Source organism: Ptiloglossa arizonensis, chromosome 7 (genome assembly GCF_051014685.1).
Source record: "Ptiloglossa arizonensis isolate GNS036 chromosome 7, iyPtiAriz1_principal, whole genome shotgun sequence".
In the NCBI taxonomy this organism is placed as follows: Eukaryota; Metazoa; Arthropoda; class Insecta; order Hymenoptera; family Colletidae; genus Ptiloglossa; species Ptiloglossa arizonensis.
The window spans coordinates 24,811,593-24,831,660 of record NC_135054.1 but is presented as its reverse complement, the minus strand read 5'-3'; the positions used below and the strand labels follow the sequence as shown (position 1 = coordinate 24,831,660).

Sequence of the window (20,068 nt, the reverse complement as noted above, 5' to 3'; positions counted from 1 at the left end):
TGGTTGTTGTGCAACTGAAACGTTTTTCACGGTATTATTGAAATTTTATAACAAGTTATCAATCCATAAGTAAACAGATTACTATTAATTAAATACTTATCGTTTCAGTTTAATATATTTATGTTCATATTATTTAAATAAAATATACGATATGTTGGTTACGTACAATGCAAGAATTTATTCTTAAAATGTTACGAAACGTATTTCATAAAAATTATTCATTGGACTGATAACTTTTGGATACATGCATATTTAGGTATTTTACTAAAAAAAAAGGATTTGCATGTATACCTTGAATCTTGTATCTTGCCTTTGTATAGGACACTGCTGTAAAAAGGACGAGTACACCATCTATGGGAACACCTACAAGTTTATAAAGAAATGTTTCATTCTCTTAATCGCTAGATGGCGCCATAAGTCGATGTAAAGTCGTGTTACAAAAAATATAAGGGTCGATAAATGTTTTGCATATTCAACACCGATTTGGCAAAATCAACAACAATCGAAACGATATGTGGAAACGCATAATAAAGCTTTGATATTTGTTCTTCATCAATATGAGTCTAAATGTAAGTTAAAAGTTAATTTCAAACATTCACTGTAAAATGATACCTGGAAATTAGTCACTGTTATTGCATAACAAAGCGGACACATTAATGATACCACATTTAAAATATTATGTAGAAAGATAATTATCCCTGTTATTCATTCGATTGAATAATTGATACCGATGCGCGCGTCGATACTATCTTATAATACATAAACGTTCTTTTATTTCAAATAAAGTTATAACACAATAACATCGCGATGATTAGTGTAGTAACGATGTAAATTATGGCAATCAATAATAATGATCATAATTGCAGAATTTTAAGTTAAATTGAATCTATAGAATAAGAACGAATGGATGATTCAACCGAGCAGGGGATTATTCTACATGCGAAAATAAGTCGAAAAAAGAATAACGTTTTTCCGATTAAAGTCTCGTTTTCGAGAAAATTAAATTCCCCTTGTTTAATCGGTTCGCTACAAATATTTTCTTTCGTTCACACTTTCATATCCATCGATCGCTATAACAAATGTCATTATTGACCGATTTAAACATTTTTTGCAGGATTCGATTTATAATTGGACACGTTTCGGTCCTATCTACCAAAATTAATTTTGCGATAGTTGTTATTCCCGTATGATCTTTTCTCAGCGCGAAAATTGGCATATATTTGTTCAAACACATGCCAATAATCGCTAAAGCATATTTTAACAAGAATTCTAAATGGAGCCATAGCCATAGCCATTGAGGTAAGTTTTAATCAATTTTTCGAGATTTGTACTTCGGGTAATCTTGCGATGAGTTCTAATGGCGGCCGTCAAGCGGCCTCATTTTTGCAAGAGTACAGTGAGCACTGTATATCGACGGCAAGAACTAATACAAATTGAATCGGAAATTTTTTTATATCCTCCATTTGTAATTGAATAAAGCCTACCAAATTTTTTTGCCATTAATAAAGATAAAGTACTAATCGTTTAATTTGACGGGAAAGTACCCTTAAGTGAGATAATTTTGACTACTACCATGGTTTACTCTAAAAGAATTACTTCCTAAAAAGATTAATTAATGATTTAATAAATTTAGTCTGAGATTAAGTTTATCAATGATTCCCATTATTTTAATTTTCGAAAATTCTGTAATTGTTCGATTATTTCTTATATTATCTAATAACATCTTTTAGTGGTTTCGTGTTTTATTGAAAAAAAAAAAAAATAAAACAATATGCGATGTCGTACTATGAACATATTATATAGAAGAAGGTATACATATATACGTTTAAACGAATACATTGTGCGATTCAACTATACAACTTCATGCTGACCAAATAAATTGTAACCAAGCCCATCGAAGACCACATGGATCCAATAGTAAATTATATCGCCATGCTTATGCCTCGTAGTTCGATCTTCGTACGTCCAACGTCCGTTTCGCGTTTTTAGGATATCTATGGAAATAGTTCCTGCTTCGAAACTTTGGAAATCCTCGTTGAATTTCACGTGGTAGGCGACCAAAGAGATTCCATCCTCGTCTAATTGCAAAAAACGTCGTTTATAATGTAACCATTTATGTCTTTAGATATAAATTAAACATTCCTGAGGTTTGATAATGTGATTAAAATTAGCAAGTATACTAGTACTTTAGTAAAAGATATGTGCGGAGTTGTAATAATCATGTTACGGAAACTGATACGATTGAAATATGTATATTTAATATACAGAAATTCGTAAAATAATTTCATTTCGAAGAGTATTATGGGTGCATGAAATGAAAGTACGCATTCATTTATTTTTTGACTCGAAACCCGTAACACGTGACTTTTCTTTCCGACTCAAGAGTACTTCTCCGAACAAAGGAATTCCCCTTTATGTGATGCCTCGTCATTTATTACTCTGCGGAATGTTGTTCGTTCTACTCCTCGTGACAATCTTATTCAGTCGAGGACTAAATTTTAAGTAAACGATCTTTAATTTGACTTGGAGCAACAACATAACAGCAACGATTATGTAACAAAGCCGACGTAAAGAGCAATGATACAAGACCGAGGAAATTGTACTCACGTGGAATGGACATCCGCAAACCTTTCGGATAGAGCGGCTCCACAATGGGTTTCGGAGGAACATATTGAGCCAAGTTTTTCAGGGCTACGTTCGACAAGAAAACAAAAATAAGAATAAGCCAGTTTGCCGAGAGAGCGTTCATGATGAAAACTAGTTTGACGACGTCGGTGGTTTAACCCCTCAACTATTGCGGTTCAGAATATTTATGTATACGAAAACTTGTTTACATTAATCGAGCTTTGGTGTCGTTTAACGTTCAACTGACGCTATCGTATATTAATCTGCGTTCACTAACCTTTGAACTTCATACACCTCCGGACAGAAAAATAGAAGAAGATCTTTAATTTTTAATGCTATACTTGTGATAACATAAAAGTTGTGAATTTTATGTAAAGAGTTGGCACCTCGTGCCAACACGTAAAATTACCTTAGATCGACGAAAGGCCAATAAGTTTTCTCACAAGAAATATAAACGTACCTGTGGGTATGCATGGGAAACTATAAATATGTATATATTTCATGTTATATAAACTGTAAATACATAAATCTGAACAAAAAGTTTTGTAAACTATGTTTTTAATAGTACATAAGAGCTCGTTTGTTTTCCATCACTTTCATTCGTTCGTTTGGGTAACGAATTGTATAAATCTTGAATTTTGGTATGCGATCGATTGTTCCATTCGAACTTTTGAACTTTTTTACCGCTTGAACAATTCTAAGCATCCTTTGAATTAACTTTGACCAGCAGTGTATGTATGTATGTAGAACCACTACGGCCAGCGAAGAATGGCCAATACTATCGAAGTAGGTGTATTTATACGCAAACAAGTTTACAATAATCGGGCCTCAGTATCGTTTAAGCCGCCGACGTCGTCAAACGAGCTTTCATCATGAACGCTCTCTCGGCAAACTGGCTTATTCTTATTTTCATTTTCTTGACGAACGCAGCCCAAGAAAACTTGGCTCAATATGTTCCTCCGAAACCCATTGTGGAGCCGCTCTATCCGAAAGGTTTGCGGATGTCCATTCCGCGTGAGTACAATTTCTCCGGTTTTTTTAATCATTGCTCTTTATGTCGATCTTGCTACATAGTCGATGCTATGCTATTGTTGCCCGAAATCAAATTCGAGATCGTTCGCTTGATAATTCTAATGACCTTTTCAAAGCTCCGGAATGTTCAATTCTGTTATCTAAAGACTAATTGTCAACAACGCTTACATATGTATACATAAGTAGTCATACCGCAAACGATGTTTTCTACAATTAGACGAGGATGGAATCTCTCTGGTCGCCTACCACGTGAAATTCAACGAGGATTTCCAAGGTCTCGAAGCAGGAACCATCGCCAGAGATATCGTAAAAACGCGAAATGAACGTTGGACGTACGAAGATAAAAGTACAAGACTCAAACGTGGCGATGTAATTTATTATTGGATTCATGTGATCTTCAATGGACTTGGTTACAATTTACTTGATCAACATAATGTGGTCAATGGTTTGTTTCCTTGAAATAGACGAATAATGTTTGCACGTACTAAACAACAGTATAGTTCTATAGTGACTAACAACAGTATAGTCTACTTGATTTTCATTGTGCTTCTTCGTATAAGTTTGTCATTCACTTTTTAGATTTTTATAATTACGATGGAACACTCGCGAGCGGAACAAGTCATGATGACTGCAAGGCACCTACGGAGACGAAAGTTTTCTTTTACGATGGAGATAGTCACAATCTAAGACGACAGAACGTTTGTTCGGGTCAATTAATTTTCGAAGAAGAGTTCCAAACACAACTTAACACGAGTCGGTGGACGATCGTCGAGCGTTTTACAGACGCTCCGGTAAATACAGCATCTAGAAATAATTCGCAACCGGTTTTATCGAGTGTTTTGTATTTCCTTTTAAGTCTTTTCATATGATGCCTACACATAAAGTAGGATATCGAACATAGTCGGGTTTCGAATAATCTGTAAAATATATATGTACTATATTGTATACGTACATAATATCAAGTAAGATAAATTAAGAATAGTTTACATAAAAATCTAGCTGTTACCACTATACACACGTACCTTGATAAAAAGATAACAATTGGCCAGTAGTTTAATTTTAAAATAAAAAAATTCCTTATCATTATTATTATTTTAGAACTATGAATTTGTCGTATATATGAACACTGATGAGAATATCGAAGTTAAAGATGGCACTTTACACATTAAACCGGTTCTTACTGATAATAAATATGGACAAGGATTCGTACGGAATGGGAGTTTGTCCCTAAATAGGTGAGAACCTAGTTACCATAATTTTTTTATTCGAAATATGACTACTATATAGAATACACGTATATCTTATAAAATATGTGCAATATATTTCCAGATGTACAGGTACTATCGGTACCTCGAAATGCAAAGCAACTGCGCGTGGCTCGTACATTTTGCCGCCAGTAATATCAGGACGTATAAATACTAAGCCGTCCTTCAATTTCTTGTACGGAAATATTGAAGTTCGTGCCAAATTACCCCGGGGTGATTGGATATATCCTCGTAAGTTCTGTTTTATATTACAAATTTCGAGCTGTAATTTAACAATATCGTCATACTTGATATTTTAATTTTATACAATATTTGAACAAGATCTTAAAATCTTCTTGTTCCCGATATAATAAATACTACGAATATTCCTATTAGTAAAAAACTTGCTGATTGCTGTAGTTGATTCGGTTCGGAGGTTCTATGTGTAAGCCGTTTTGAAAAAGAGTCCGATGACGCACTAAAAGTGATGCGTACCTTGTTACTACAGTCATTGACAAAGATATCGTATTTAATATTTCAATTACTGTTTCTACCGTCGTTAATTAATTTCAGTTATTAGCCTGGAGAGTATAGAAACTCGTACGGAAAATACGACACACTATTACGACATTCTAATCGCTCATTCAGTTGGCAATCCTATACTCAGAATGCGCGATGGAGAAGACATAGGTGGACACGTCCTCTTAAGCGGTGTACACGTGACTAATCTAAATCAGAATCTTCAACAGGATAATCGAATGCATCTTCCTACGAAAACTTCGAGCTCGTTGTGGTCCAACGAATACCATGTATACGAACTGGAGTGGAGAAGTGGTCATATCTCGGTTAAAGTCGACGGTGTGCAATACGGAGAGCAAAATGTCCCGATATTGTACGATAAACCGGTTAGTAGAAACAGCTTGCTTATGGATATTCCAGTCTTGTCAAAGTTTAGTCGAAACAAAATCAACTGACCGCTCAAACTCGTTGACGGAAAAATCGTACCGTACAATTTATCAACGCTAATATTATCGAATTCACTATTTTGCACGTATCGTTGCAGGTTTATCTTAACGTGGGTTTAGCTGTCGGAGGTCACATCCTCTTTCCAGATATGTCGATAAGTGGCAGCTACGAAAAACCCTGGAGAAACGTAGCTTCGAAAGTATGTATCTGCAACCATTTTTATTACCAAACGTTGTCCAAGATAACACTAACGATACAATATTAATGGATTACAGGCACTTTACCACTTCTACCTCGCAGAACATAATTGGCTAGAAACGTGGAAGCAAAGCGATACCGGTCTTCATATAGACTATATCAAAGTACGGGCTATTTAAAGGCCACGTCATTTGCTTAAATTCAGGAATCTCCGAAGACACATCGAATGCGTCGATCTATTCTCTATCGTTCGATCACTTTCCTTGTGCACGTCTCATTGCGGTACACGGAACAAAGAGATCACAAAGGAGGTGGTGGTGGGATCATTATTGCAGCTGGCAGAGGTTGCAGAAAGGACACGTCATCAGGATGAAAACCAGAACCGAGTAATTCTATTAGCAACTGCCCTCTGTACCCATAACGCCTCTGATAAATGTAAGAGGCGCGCAGTCCATCGTCGGGTCTAAATTCAAAGGTCATCTTCTTCCTTGTATCCGGTAGAGCCATCAATTTTAAAAGACCCTCCACACTGTTCCGTGGCCACTCCCAAAATCGTCCTCCCGACCAGAGGGTTCGAAACATTTCTGACCACCTTGGGGGGATCAAATCGAACGGAAGGGTTCTCGTCACTCGCGTCGACACTGTACCACTGGATTCGGCAACTACGCATATCTGTACACAACAATAAAAGAAACATGAAACGTTTTCGTCGTACGTTTTGACCCCGCCGAGATTTTCCTCACTTACTGCGCAAATAAGTGTTAACGTATTTACAAGCCGCATTCTTTTTTTTTTTTTTTTTTCGTTCAAGGGTTTGAACCTTCGCGCAACGATAGACGGAAACAAATATCCTCTCGTTCATTGTGTCGAGTCACCTTTATGTCTTCCCTCTGCGAGAGGGTGTCGTGTATAGAATACATCGGTCGTCGATCAATTCCGAAACGATAAATTGTTATTCAGTAAACGAAACGCAGTATAGTTTTTCAAACGAGTCGCGCGTCATCGCTCGAGATCGATCTTTTTTACTTTCACTAGTAGCGTTGCGCCAGACTAGAGACAACATTGCGTCGACTGATTTCTTACTTACATAGACGGCTTTTGGAAGCGCAACGGGGCAAGTTAGTTCGTATTCTGTACTCGTTCAAATATCGTCGTTCGACGCAACTACCGGCCGTGTGGTTCTACGTGATCACCTCCAGAAGGAACAACATGAATTTCACTCGTAAATCGGTAGTTACGATTTTGTACACTTACCTTGCTCGTCGCTCTCCTGGTTCGCGCTTTCGTGCGATGCATTGAAAAATTAAATCGATATCTTGGCGGGAACTTTTGTTTAACATGACTCACCACGTTTGAGAACGAAATTGAAAAATCGAGGCTTCGGCTGAAATTTTGTTACTTTATCAAGAAACTTAATGATCATTTAAATATATATCAACGCGAACAAAAATCGAGGGAATTACATTAAATATTGAAAAATGAAAATTTAGAAATCACGGGTTTTTTGTTTCTATGTACATCTCAGCACCGAATGTACTCGAATACAAAAAAAAAAAAAAACGATCTTGTATGTGTGTGTATTTGTATACAAAGATTTATTGTAAAATTTTATTTTATATTCGGAATAAAATTAACTGACCGCTCGAGATTGTTGAAAAGCTATTGTATTTCCCACCATATGATATAAGATAACATAATTGCAGTTGGGAAAGACGTAGCCTTGGATGGGCAACTTATTTTTACTTTTCAATTATATGTAGGTGAAAATTCCTACAATTTTAAATAACTTATCGCACAATTCGTTTTCTGACTTTTTAGTTTCTGACTTTCATCGTGCTGATGTTTCACACCGATAGATACGTATCAGCCGCTGGTCCTGTTAGTGTCTTTTCGTTCATTCATGACTTAGTTCAGTATAACGTAGCGGGGGTGCCACTCATCCACGAGGCAAGTATAATGTTCTGTGAAGAACAAAGTGTTAACGTTAAGGCAAACTAAAAGGAAAGGAAATGAATTGCGTTAATCGGTGTTTAAATGATTGTTGTGCAGCAAACACAGTGGGATTTTGATCCAGAAATCGGGAAACAGAGAAGAATCCGGTACGAGCAGGAAAATGGTCGTCACGGTGAAGTTGCAATAGCGAAGATCGGCATGGGTATCGGGTACAAAGGATCATGGGGAGCGTCCCCGCAACGATAAATCTGATCCACCAATTAACAACTAATAATTAGTAAATAGATATGTTAAAACGCGGTTATTATACAATGTATGTTATAGTATAGTCGGGTCAAATTCATGGCCGCTCGAGGTCACTTTATCAGATATGAATTATGTTTACCTTTCCGTTTTTGATGGATTAACTGAACTGTACAATAAAAATAGCTCTCCCACGCTCACCTTGAGCAGCCAATTCATTTTGTTTCGACTGTAGTCTTTGCAGAGATATACAAATGTTTGTCGTCTAATATAGAGAAGATGAAATACAACCATAAATACAATACGAAAAAATAATGAAAAAGAAGATTTATATGTTGGAAACAACGACAAATAGTATATATGTGAACATGAACTTTCTTCATTATTTTTGTGTATTGAATTCACTTCTATAATTATGACCATGCTTTCAGACGTGGCTGTCTAACGTATTGTTTCTGTTACATTGAATAACTTACTGAAAAATAAAGTTAAACCAAGTAAATCGTTTCTCTACAGAGTGGCTTTAATAAGTGATCCTTTAATTAATTTGAACAGCGTGTGTTTTAACCAAATTATCAATGATCTTTCAAATAATTTTCTCGTTCCTTGACTTTCTAGAGAGAAAGAAATCAACTAGCCTGCTTGAGTTGTAACTTGACTACGAACAGCAAGAAATACCGTCCATCCTTTCTTCGACCTTAAAAAATTTCGACATTGGCCATCGTGTAATCGACTTTCGACGAAGAGAAAGATGCAGTAGTACGTTCGAAGCTTCTCTGTTCATTGCGACGCATCGCTGTGACAAAATGTCTACGTGCAGCAACGTACAAAGTACTGTGCTTGTTCGACTTTCACTTGATGGTATCGAAGAAAGAAAGGAGTGGGGACGCACATGGAGAAGAACGGTAACAGATTCCGGGACAAGGTAGGCAAAAGGTGGAGAACCAGAAAAACGGAAACAAACCGATCGTACGGAGCTTAGTATCTCTATTCGTTTCTACTTTTTATCGAACAGTTTCAATTCCGTTAAATTATAGAATCAGTTTTATCGAAGAGAAGCAACGCTCGCGTGTATCCACTGTTACGCAGTGACAGACTTTCAAAACTTTCGTTCGGCAAACGTCTTGACTTGTCACACTTTGCAATCATCGTCATGGCAAAACTCGCTCCCGTAAGTAAATTAATACACTCTAATAAATACTGTAAAGATATCGTATTTGACGAATCAATTAATTGTTGATTAAATAATTGAAGAATAATATGCAATAATCAAGTAAGAAACTAAGTGACTGTGCACAGTTTAACGGACAAAAGATTTTGCTACACTATATCTACGTAAAAACACTATTTTGTGGACCATTTACGGTATGCATGTTGCATGAACTATTTCTCATATTATATTTATACTGGCACATTATTGCAAAACACTCGATGCGATAGATCCAATTTGAAGTGAACACATATGCATTATATAATGGCCACTTTTTTTAAAGTTTCTTCTCTAACATTCTAATACTAATTGACCTACTTTCAGTGGACAACCATAATCTTTACGATGTTAATCGTCGCCTTTCTTCTCGGATTAATTACTGACAGCGCAGCGACGATAGCACAACCGAAAGCGCCTAATTTTCAATACTTCGAACGGTGAGGAATTGAGACCACTATACATCCAAAAATTATGAAAGTTACACAACTTTCTACTCGTTTGCTTACCCTCGCTTCTCTATTTCGTAGAAAAGCGAATTGTCGTCGCATAAAAACGCGGAGTAGATCGTCCTGAGAGGCCAATTCAAATTGATTTAACTACAGTACTAACCATTAATGGACAATATTTTAAGATTTATTTATATTCATAAGCCTTTATGCGTCTAAACGTGTTCGTTCGATTAGCGACATCCTCTTGTGGGTATCATACCGAATTGAGATACTCCTTACTAATATAATTTACAATAAGCGAGATCTACAGAAACTGTCAAATATCGCTCGGTGCACTGTTTTGTCTCACAGACATGCACCAATAGTTACTATTTCATTAGCCTAATCGTCACTAGAGATTGAACGTGTGACTCCTCAGTGTTTATAGCGTCACTGTGACACAACACACATCTGGTACCAAGAAGCAATCCCTTTACTTTATGGTAACCCTTAGGAGCAAATACGTCAGTTCAGTACGATACTCTGTATTGAATAGACATGTAGCAAATATTATTTGGAAGCAAATACAAATACAAAATTACACTAACATTCACTTGTTCATTTATAGGCCTAAATACCGCTATCCATACTATGATGAAAACGGTAGAGGAAAATTGCTCTACGGCTATGGAGGACCAGATCTATATCAATATAAAACTTATAGTGCCCTTGAAGGAATTCATTAGTATAGGAGAATACTAATTACGTTACAAAGTAAACTATTCGACAATCTTTCAATAAACTGCAACTGTCGTTAAATAGGAAGATTGTTTGCAAAGTAACACATAGTACACACCCGATATTGCTTCCGATTACAAGAAATTTTGTATCACTAGCGTGTAACATATTTGTACTGTGCGATGTATAATAAAGTATTGTATAGCTTTGTTGCTGTTTTATTATTGCTTGTTATCGAAAACACATCGCGTATTATCGTAAAATTAAGGAACATTACAAGATCGTTTATTCTTCCAATTATAAATAATTGTATCTTTAAATGCAATCAGATTGTATACTTGATTATGTTATAAATGTATATTTCTTCGTCTTGAATTATTTTGTATTAATTGATAGTACGATAACATTGTGACCCGAAAGAATATATCGAGAGTAAACGAGCTGTGTTTTAAAAGATAAATTACTTCGTTAATCGACCGGGTTAGAAAAATGTATTAGAATGATCGCAATTCTTCAATGCTTGATTACTACAATAACGAATTACGAACAGTTACTGTTAAAATTCACCTTCTACAAAAAGTATGTGGAATGTGCATACCGCTGCTAAGATCTGTGATGTGTCCAATAATTATCATATTGACGAGAAGTGAAAATACCTAATCCTAATGCCTAAAATCCGACTATCATACGTTAGAGAGTCAGAAACTTTGTAAATGTTAAAAAAACGCAGTCATTTTTGTAAATAGTTGACGCGCCGATAGCGCGAGACGATGTTCGTTTCGTGACGGGTGCACATACAAGTTACAAATGTGCAAGCATAGTCCAGTGTGTAGCGAGATAATGTTGATAAACGAACGAATGACTACTACCCGTATGATGTTTCGGGTGTTTATTCCAAATGATCCTTGTCCGCCTTATCTTCGGCAGACTGTAACTGTCATACAAAATCCATCTCGGACTTATTGTAATACTGTGTACCTGCTCGTCGCCTGTGAAGCTGTCTCTCTATAAATTTCGTTATCTCGCTAACTGTGAAAACGCTCGATGTTAGCGCGATCAAGAATAAAATATCTGCAAAAAGATAGAAATGATTTTATTCACTAAAGCTTAAATAATAAAATTTAAATCAAATGTGTACCCTTTGCCGTGAGAGCCTCAGTTTGGAAAACTCGTTGTAATGGTGGAAAGTAGATCACTAACATTTGTCCTATTACCGATAATGTAACAGCTACCAGGAACATCTTGTTACTCCATAAACCAATAGTGAATATTGACTTTGTCTGAATGGTGCGTGTTATATTCAGTTTAAGAAAAATCTAATTAAATACTTAAAAAGAAATTATCTGTTAATTCTTACCTGTGATCTACAACTCAGAGCATTAAACATATCAAAGAAAACGAAGCACGTAAATGTCATGGTTGTGTCCCTTGCAGTCGTACCATTCGTCATCTAATTGAAAAAGAAATTAAGACGTTCATACGAATAGATATGTTTTGTTTGTAGTGAAACAACTTTATACCTCTCTGTTATAAACCCACAAAGTGCCAACAATAATAATAATGGCAGACAATAGTACATTGAGAATAAGATGTCGCGTAATCATTGGCTCTTTTGTGTTACGTGGTTTCTGTTTCAAAACATCCTTGTCAACTGGTTCGACTCCAAGACTGTTACAAATAACTACATCTACTAACTGTGTGGTACGACACATTAAGCTTAATTCTTCGAGTTTTATTTTGAGTTACCTTTGAGCGGGTGGACCATCCATAATAATATTAATCCAAAGGATTTGCATGGCATTTAAAGGATTTGGTATACCCATCAAAGTGGCAAGAGCAATTAAAGAAAGAGCAGCTATACTAGTACTCAACTGAAATCTTACGAAATTCCGTATATTATGAAAAATTCCTTTTCCCTCCTCAATTGCATCGCTAAAAATATATACACACGATTAAAAAAAGTGTATATAAAATGAAGAGAAATATTATTTAACAGATAAACAATATTAATAATATGTACATAATAGTTCCAAAATCGTCATCCACTAGTATCATATCCGCAGCTTCTTTGCATACGTCGGTACCATTTTTACCCATGGCAATGCCTATATCTGCTTTCTTCAAAGCAACTCCATCATTTACACCATCACCCGTCATGCCCACTATATTTCCTTCTCTTTGCAACGCTTTAACGATGCATAATTTGTGCTTAGGCGTAACACGATAGAACACACTAACATTATTAATACATTGCTCCAATTGGTGTTCGGACATTAAGTCAATCTCATCTCCAGACATTAATCGCGAGTGAAGTATATCTAGCCCAATCATACTTGCTAAAATAGAAAATCAGTTACAGTCCACTATTGTGATAATACCTTCAGACAAAATTACAGAACAAATATTATAAAGTTCATACCATACCTATTGCCGCTGCAGTTTCTTTTGCATCGCCTGTAACCATCTTGATTTTAACACCGCTGTTAATCAGAGTTGTTATAGATTCACGAACATGTGGTCGAGGAGGGTCACATATACCCACAAAACCAACATACACAAGATCTTGTAATGATGTACCACGCGCTAATCCAATTACTGTAAGCATTTATTTAAATATATAAATATATAACCAAAAACAGTGAAATTTACATGTTATAAATGATATTAAAAGGTATGTACCTCTTAATCCTTGTTGGCCAATGTCATAAGCTTCTGTTAGAAATTCTTCATCTTTCTTTTGGTTAAGAGAATATACTTGACCATTGGCAGAGTATTTGTTACACTGAGGTAAGATTTTTTCCAGAGCACCTTTTACAAAATATATTTCTTGCCTATTCTGTAACATATAAAAATAACAATATTAAAGGTAAAAAAAAATGCTAAATATGAACTTTTTAAATGATTTATTGAAAAGTCAAGTTATTTAGTTTACCTCTTCGTATTTCGGTGTACACTTCACAGCCATCATTTTTTGCTCAGAAGAAAATGGATATTCTTGTAGCCGTAAATATTTATCAGCAACTCCATACATTCCGTATTTTATGGCTAACGCTATTAGTGCACCTTCTGTTGGTTGACCAAGCAGAGTATCATTCTGTATTACAGCATTATTGCAGACACATCCTACTTCTAGCATGTTGCTAATAGCAGTGCGTGCAAGGTCGTAATTATCACACTTTCGAATTCGTACTTCTCCCTTATCGTTATAACCAGCTCCGGTAATATCAGCTATATATCCTTCCGAGGTTACCAAGATTGTCGCAGTCATCTCGTTCTTTGTAATAGTACCAGTTTTATCAGAGCATATCACATTCACACAACCTACACATTAACAACACAGTATTTACTTAAATCTATGTTTGAATAAAATAAAATTATATAAATATACTACGTACACACATACCAAGTGTCTCAACTGTTGGTAATTTCTTAACAATGGCTTTTCTCTTAGCCATTCTCATAACACCCAGTGCCAAAGTTACAGTTACAACAATAGGTAAACCTTCTGGTATAGCTGCTACTGCCAAACTTACGCTGATAGTAAACATTTCAAATATAGCTTTGCCCTGGATCCAGCCAAGAAGCATAATAATACCAATAATACAGAATGAGTAAAAGGACAATTGAGTGCCCAAAATATCCATACTTTTTTGAAGTGGTGTCTTCGGAGCTTCTTCAGCCTGCATCATTGAAAACACTTCTCCAAATTCGCTTTTTTCTCCTGTATTGACTACAATCCCCTATAAAAATAATGATTTTCAAATATTTGTAAATTATTAGTAGATTTGTAAATACATATGAAAACATATACACTATAATACAACTTACTTTTCCACTTCCACAGCGCACCAATGTACCCATAAATGCAATATTTTTCTTTGTTGTCAACCCATTAGCCTTAAGTAACGGAGCTGTTGACTTTTGTGCTGGTTCAGTTTCTCCAGTAAAACTGCTTTCATCGATTGCTAAATCTATTGCTTCAAATATCCTGATATCTGCAGGTACTCTGTCTCCAATATTTAAATAAACTATATCACCAGGAACTAAATTGCGAGCAAAAAATGTTTCTAAACGGCCCTCTCGTAAGCTAAAAAAAAGCGGTGGAGCTATTACAATAGCATTCAAATTATTAACATCAGGACTCTGTCAAACATAGTGTAACATAGGTCACTTTCGGACTCAATATTATTTGGAATTGGATATTATATCTTTTTTACCAACAAGACAAAGAAATACTCTCTATAAAGAGTTAGTATATTCTCCGAGGACCATACTTTTGAAGAAAATGTTAATTTAAATGAATGCTACTAAAAACATTTTTTTACTTGATACTTAATAACTTCTATAAAATTTGAGTCTATAACATATTTAAGTGATAAAATGTATAAATTTATTTACCAGTGACAAGTTGGTGGTACCAATTTGTTTAATTCTTCTAAGGATTTTTCAGAACGGTATTCTTGTACAAATGCAACTGTCACTACTATTATGATAGCCTAAAGGAAAACATTTTTGATAAGTTTAATATTTATAAAGATTTAACTACAAAGAAATAATGAAATTTATAGTGCATTTAGGATCAAAATAACACTTACTACTGTAATACTGATAGCATCATCAAACTGCTTCATACATACACTAACAAAAGCAGAACCAAGTAGTAATAGAATTAAAGGATTTTTAAACTAAAAAAAAAAAGATCTCATTATTATTATTGTCATCATTACTATATAAGTTTTAATTCTGTATTCTTATTTACACTAAGTTATAATTAGATGAACAGAGGAAATACATAAAATACCTGCTCAACATATTTCTTCCATGTTGGTTCTTCTTCTTTAACACTAAATTCATTGTATCCAACTAACTGTCTCCGATGATCAGCTTCTTGCCACCACAATCCAGTTCTTATATCAACATGTAACCTGGCTGCAACTTCTTCTGAGCCAAGACTGGCTGCTTTATTAGTTGTTAACCACATTTCTAGGTTCTGATTTGTAGCACCCTTAAACAATGCAAATTTATTTAGTTTCCTCTTAATATTCTTCAAATGATTTATTAATAATGTTTAACATTTCTATAAAAAGGGTTTTCTACCTTTATCACAAGTTTTCCATTGTTAAAAAATAATACTTTGCAAATTTTGCAACATTTAAATTAAAAATGTGCTTTGAACATTAATATTTAGATATTTAATGTCTATGATGGCATTCTAATGTCATATTGTTAAATAAATAAAAAAATTGTCACATTTTTATGACATGTGTCACATGATTTTAAATTTTTAACTTTATAGCAAAATATATTCACTCATTTACAAGCAGTGAATAGAACTCTTTACAACATTTTATTTATAGCTAAATCTAAAAAGCCATTACTGTACTACATCAAAATTTATTTGTTTACGCTTAACAAACACAAAATAGAGCAGCAATTAATATCACTCTAAGGTCCGGTTTAATAATGCCTGTTCACGTTCCATTTAAGTAACGCATGTGCAAATATGTATTTAAGAATCATTCACTATCAAATATTAAACCTAATGCAACGTTTCAAAGAGTCGCAAAATATTTTTGCAGTAAGTATAAACAAAATTAGGAGTATTCTGTATTAGATTTTCAATAAAAATTGTATGTACTCATATTGAAATATAAATCATCGTAAATCCTAACCTTCAAAAATTTCATAAAAACGCAAACAAAATTAAGATACATTCACAGTTTCCTAACTTAATAAGACCTATTACTTTATAACATGAATTATAAATAAGTATTCATATACACTATGCAGAAAGAAAAAATCGATAATATCAAGTGTTAGAAACTAACCAGTTCAATATTATAAATATTTATATATACATAACGTATATACATTGTTTTTACTCAAATATTTCATCCAATGAATGTATGTATGTATGTATACAGATATACTTGTTTATATGATAACTTACTTTCGTATTGATATACACGCATATTCTACATTATTACATATGAAATCATTGTATTACACAGTTGATGTCTGGAACGACATTCCAGTACTTTCGACTACATAAGCTTATTTCTCGGTCTCGAAAAAAAATTACAAATTTTACAAACTAGATACTTATCAATTACATCCATTTTCACAATCACTTAATAAAAAAAAAGGACAAAACTTGATAATTTCCATAAAGCTATAAGACAAGCGGTAAATAAATAAATAAAAAAACTTGATACTTTAGTTTGTTCAAGAAAAGAGAATGTATACTTTTATGTATGTATGTATAACTTGAATGAAATGAATCTTATAATTTATACATTTGTTAAAGTATTATTAAATCGTATTAAATTTAATTACCAATATCTAATTCGCGTGCGCGTGGGTATCAATGGAATAAAGAAAATTTTCTAACAGCTTTAAGCACGTGCTTTTATTTGAAAGGTCTCGACTTGAAGTTGTGCTTTTTGGGGTTCCAAGCCTCTCTATTTCCGATTCAGAAGTTACTAATTGTTTTCTATTAAGACTTTGTCAACGTGAATATATGAACAAGTATGAAATTATATATTTTTTGAAGAAGTTTATTATAACATGATTCAGTAATGAAATTTATCTAAAAAAAAAAAGATAATTTAATAAAAGGTAATAGATTTGTCCATGAAACTTTTGCGTCTATTAAATTTTCTTTTAAATCTTAATTAATATACATATCTCTTATTAATTTACACGCTTCTTTTGTCACGTATTGATCGCTGATTGCTGAATAGTATGTTATTATTCATGCATATATGTATGTAATACAAAATGAGTAAAATGTACAAGAATTTCAACATTTCAATAAATATACAATTATCAGTTTAGAAATTGCCCCTTTCGTAATATATATTTCGTAATGTGTGTATGTGTGTGTAACTATTCGATTTTCTATTCTAGTAATTATCGATTCGTTTACCTTCGAACGCATAAGGCCACATTATTATATTTAATAAGTATAGATAATAACCTTAGGTCAACTTATCCGCAGTGTTTATAAGTGGGTACTCTTCTAACAGTTACCACGTACCACGTGTCTCATCGTTAAAAAATTGTTACTTATTGGAAGCAAATAACACGTAAATAATTTTAGTTATTCTGAATTTGCGAATTTTCTGATTTGTAACCATTATTTACTGGAATTTATGGAGAATAATTTTCAATATAATAATATACCGTATATATTAATAAGAAATTAATCTATCTTGTTTGTATGCGAACCTGTAAGTAACGACAGAAATCGTAACAGATGGAGTTGCCAGAATAAACGTAGAATCGATACCGAAACATTTAAGAACACCATTATGTAGTAAAATTTAAGAATTATATCTCGCAAAAATTAAACTATTTACGATGTATCATTTTTCTTTTATGTTGTACATATAGGATATTTACGTTATTGGTATTTATTATTTTTCTCGTAAACAACTAGTGTAAGAAAAACAATTATAATCTTGATCAGGGCCGTAACAAGGGACAGAAGGGACATGTGCCCGTGAACGTTATGTTATAAAATCGACTAAAAATTAGTATAAAGGTAATAAAAATAAACAAAGTTAAATTAACTGTGTTAACATTTTACTGTACGCATATATGTACGTACATACTTATACCTAGTGTAAAACACATGGACAAAGAATGCTGTATCCCATTGTTGTCCTGGGTAACAAAATCCCTAGATACGGTCCTGATCCTGATTATCAATTACATAACTATATAGTTAGATTTCACGGAACACAATGTATCATAATAGATAGTGGCCATGAAATCTTGTTAACGAATAATACGTTTTTGTCAATAATTTCTTTCGGCATTTTATTACTTGTCAAAACTTGCTGCATTAAGTAATTCAATGTTAATCTAAAATTATTCTTACCTCCTTCAGTATTGTATTCTCGTTGTGTTCCTTGTTTGCGGCAACAACAAGTTCATTGTCGTCTAATAGTTGTGTGTATTTCTTACTCACTGTGTCTTTCATCTCTTTTAGCGAGTTCTCTCTCTCTCACTCTCTCTCTCAGCTTATGTCAATCGGCAATTATTGCCACGACACAGAAGTTTGTCCCTTTATTTAAAGTTAGATTCGCACTCTAGCAAATTTTGCGTTTATTTGTTTCAAATAGAATACACTCCTCTGTCAATCCGGTTTTACGGTTTCAAAAAAAGGAAACACACAGCTCATGGTCCAAACGTATACCTGTCAAAATACCAACGAACTCATTGAATGTGTATAACTCTATATACATACATATTGTGTTCCGTCGGTTTAGTCACGCAAAGGTCAAACGAAAAAATTTCTAATACTCCTTGAGAATTGAATATTTTCGGACGTGCTACAGAGGACAAAACACTAACTTCATTTAATTAACATAAACGATTAAATTAACATCCTTGCTAAAAAGATTTGAAGGATTTCGATGTTTTATTGTCCTGCACGGACAATTTTAAAAGCTGCTTGTTTAAATTGATAATATTCACGATAACTATCAATACCAAATAAAACTGTGCAAGAAAATTGAATTTAGCAAAACAATTGTTATTTTTATTTAAAAAATGCCAATCGTAATTAAAATGAATTCCAATTATTTACTATTGATCTGAATTTAATTGGTTTTGAAAACTACTGACAAAAACATATACACATATACTGCTAACCTACTTTCAAATTAAATAAAAGATAGTTTTATCGATAATTTTTTTAAAGAAATAAATATGACAGTAATTATCTTAATGCTTGACTTACATTTAACTTGCTAATGGAATATAAATTGTAAACTTGAAAACGATAAATAAAAAATATTAATCTATTGACCGTTGTTAAATCTTTTAATAAAAACCAAATACAGAAATTACTTATATGTCTCGTAAGAACTTTATACATTTAAAAATAAATCGATTGAAAATTAAACGTAACAAATTAAATTACTCGTACCAAATGATGGACATAATATGGGCGTACAATTTGTAATCAAAAAAGCATGCGGTAGGCGGTTCTTGTTACTTCAAATCAATAGCGAAATTTCTTCAATGAATAAATGCGAGCGCATGCAGGCCTTCATACTTTCGAGGATGCGAATAAACTGGTAAATATATATAAAATTCTCGACAAAATCATCCTACCCTTAATAATCGTGTAACCCTGTTAATATCCGAGGCATGTCAAGAGACTGAGCTCTGATATGCTGCCAAGTAAAACACGCACGACAAACTGCTCGCAAATCGTGTATTCTGTGCGATTATAGTCGTTTCGAAATTACGTTCCAGAACATTTAAGCAGTTTTGTCTTCTTCAAGAAATGATATGTCCACTCATACAAAGAAGTGTGCAAACACGATGATCGGTTGACGTGTAACTACTGAGAATGAATGACAAGTAGCGGCAATGTAGTGAGCAGCGCTGCTCGAACCGTGTTGGTACTGATCTGG

General features: G+C 33.8%; 6 protein-coding genes across 6 annotated transcripts; 3 read left to right on the top strand and 3 right to left on the bottom strand.

Annotated features, from left to right (window-relative positions):
• Window positions 1-1,640: 1,640 nt before the first annotated feature.
• LOC143149561 (gram-negative bacteria-binding protein 3-like) lies at window positions 1,641-2,810 on the bottom strand. Its single transcript, XM_076317072.1, has 2 exons — window positions 2,608-2,810; window positions 1,641-2,078 (listed from the first exon to the last, which is right to left on the bottom strand). The coding sequence occupies exons 1-2, from the start codon at window positions 2,747-2,749 to the stop codon at window positions 1,852-1,854; spliced, it is 369 nt and encodes a 122-aa protein (XP_076173187.1). The 5' UTR covers window positions 2,750-2,810; the 3' UTR covers window positions 1,641-1,851.
• A 640-nt stretch (window positions 2,811-3,450) lies between these two features.
• Window positions 3,451-6,770, top strand: B-gluc1 (beta-1,3-glucan recognition protein 1). The gene is made up of 8 exons (XM_076317070.1): window positions 3,451-3,639; window positions 3,875-4,102; window positions 4,237-4,448; window positions 4,756-4,892; window positions 4,987-5,153; window positions 5,475-5,806; window positions 5,965-6,066; window positions 6,143-6,770. Exons 1-8 carry the CDS (start codon window positions 3,498-3,500, stop codon window positions 6,242-6,244), a joined length of 1,422 nt encoding a protein of 473 aa, XP_076173185.1. The 5' UTR covers window positions 3,451-3,497; the 3' UTR covers window positions 6,245-6,770.
• On the bottom strand, window positions 4,566-7,490 carry LOC143149560 (uncharacterized). Its single transcript, XM_076317071.1, has one exon. The coding sequence runs from the start codon at window positions 6,846-6,848 to the stop codon at window positions 6,366-6,368; it is 483 nt and encodes a 160-aa protein (XP_076173186.1). The 5' UTR covers window positions 6,849-7,490; the 3' UTR covers window positions 4,566-6,365.
• LOC143149562 (uncharacterized) lies at window positions 6,910-8,461 on the top strand. The gene is made up of 3 exons (XM_076317074.1): window positions 6,910-7,295; window positions 7,884-8,012; window positions 8,115-8,461. Exons 1-3 carry the CDS (start codon window positions 7,275-7,277, stop codon window positions 8,262-8,264), a joined length of 300 nt encoding a protein of 99 aa, XP_076173189.1. The 5' UTR covers window positions 6,910-7,274; the 3' UTR covers window positions 8,265-8,461.
• Window positions 8,462-8,907: 446 nt separating this feature from the next.
• Window positions 8,908-10,846, top strand: LOC143149563 (uncharacterized). Its single transcript, XM_076317075.1, has 4 exons — window positions 8,908-9,186; window positions 9,299-9,432; window positions 9,796-9,908; window positions 10,528-10,846. Exons 2-4 carry the CDS (start codon window positions 9,415-9,417, stop codon window positions 10,643-10,645), a joined length of 249 nt encoding a protein of 82 aa, XP_076173190.1. The 5' UTR covers window positions 8,908-9,186; window positions 9,299-9,414; the 3' UTR covers window positions 10,646-10,846.
• On the bottom strand, window positions 10,830-20,066 carry Spock (secretory pathway calcium atpase). Its single transcript, XM_076317069.1, has 16 exons — window positions 19,764-20,066; window positions 18,523-18,840; window positions 15,439-15,642; window positions 15,233-15,322; window positions 15,036-15,133; window positions 14,466-14,724; window positions 14,041-14,377; window positions 13,570-13,958; window positions 13,317-13,473; window positions 13,062-13,232; window positions 12,658-12,973; window positions 12,384-12,569; window positions 12,158-12,305; window positions 11,995-12,087; window positions 11,776-11,917; window positions 10,830-11,708 (listed from the first exon to the last, which is right to left on the bottom strand). The coding sequence occupies exons 2-16, from the start codon at window positions 18,622-18,624 to the stop codon at window positions 11,575-11,577; spliced, it is 2,826 nt and encodes a 941-aa protein (XP_076173184.1). The 5' UTR covers window positions 18,625-18,840; window positions 19,764-20,066; the 3' UTR covers window positions 10,830-11,574.
• Between the last annotated feature and the right edge of the window lie 2 nt (window positions 20,067-20,068).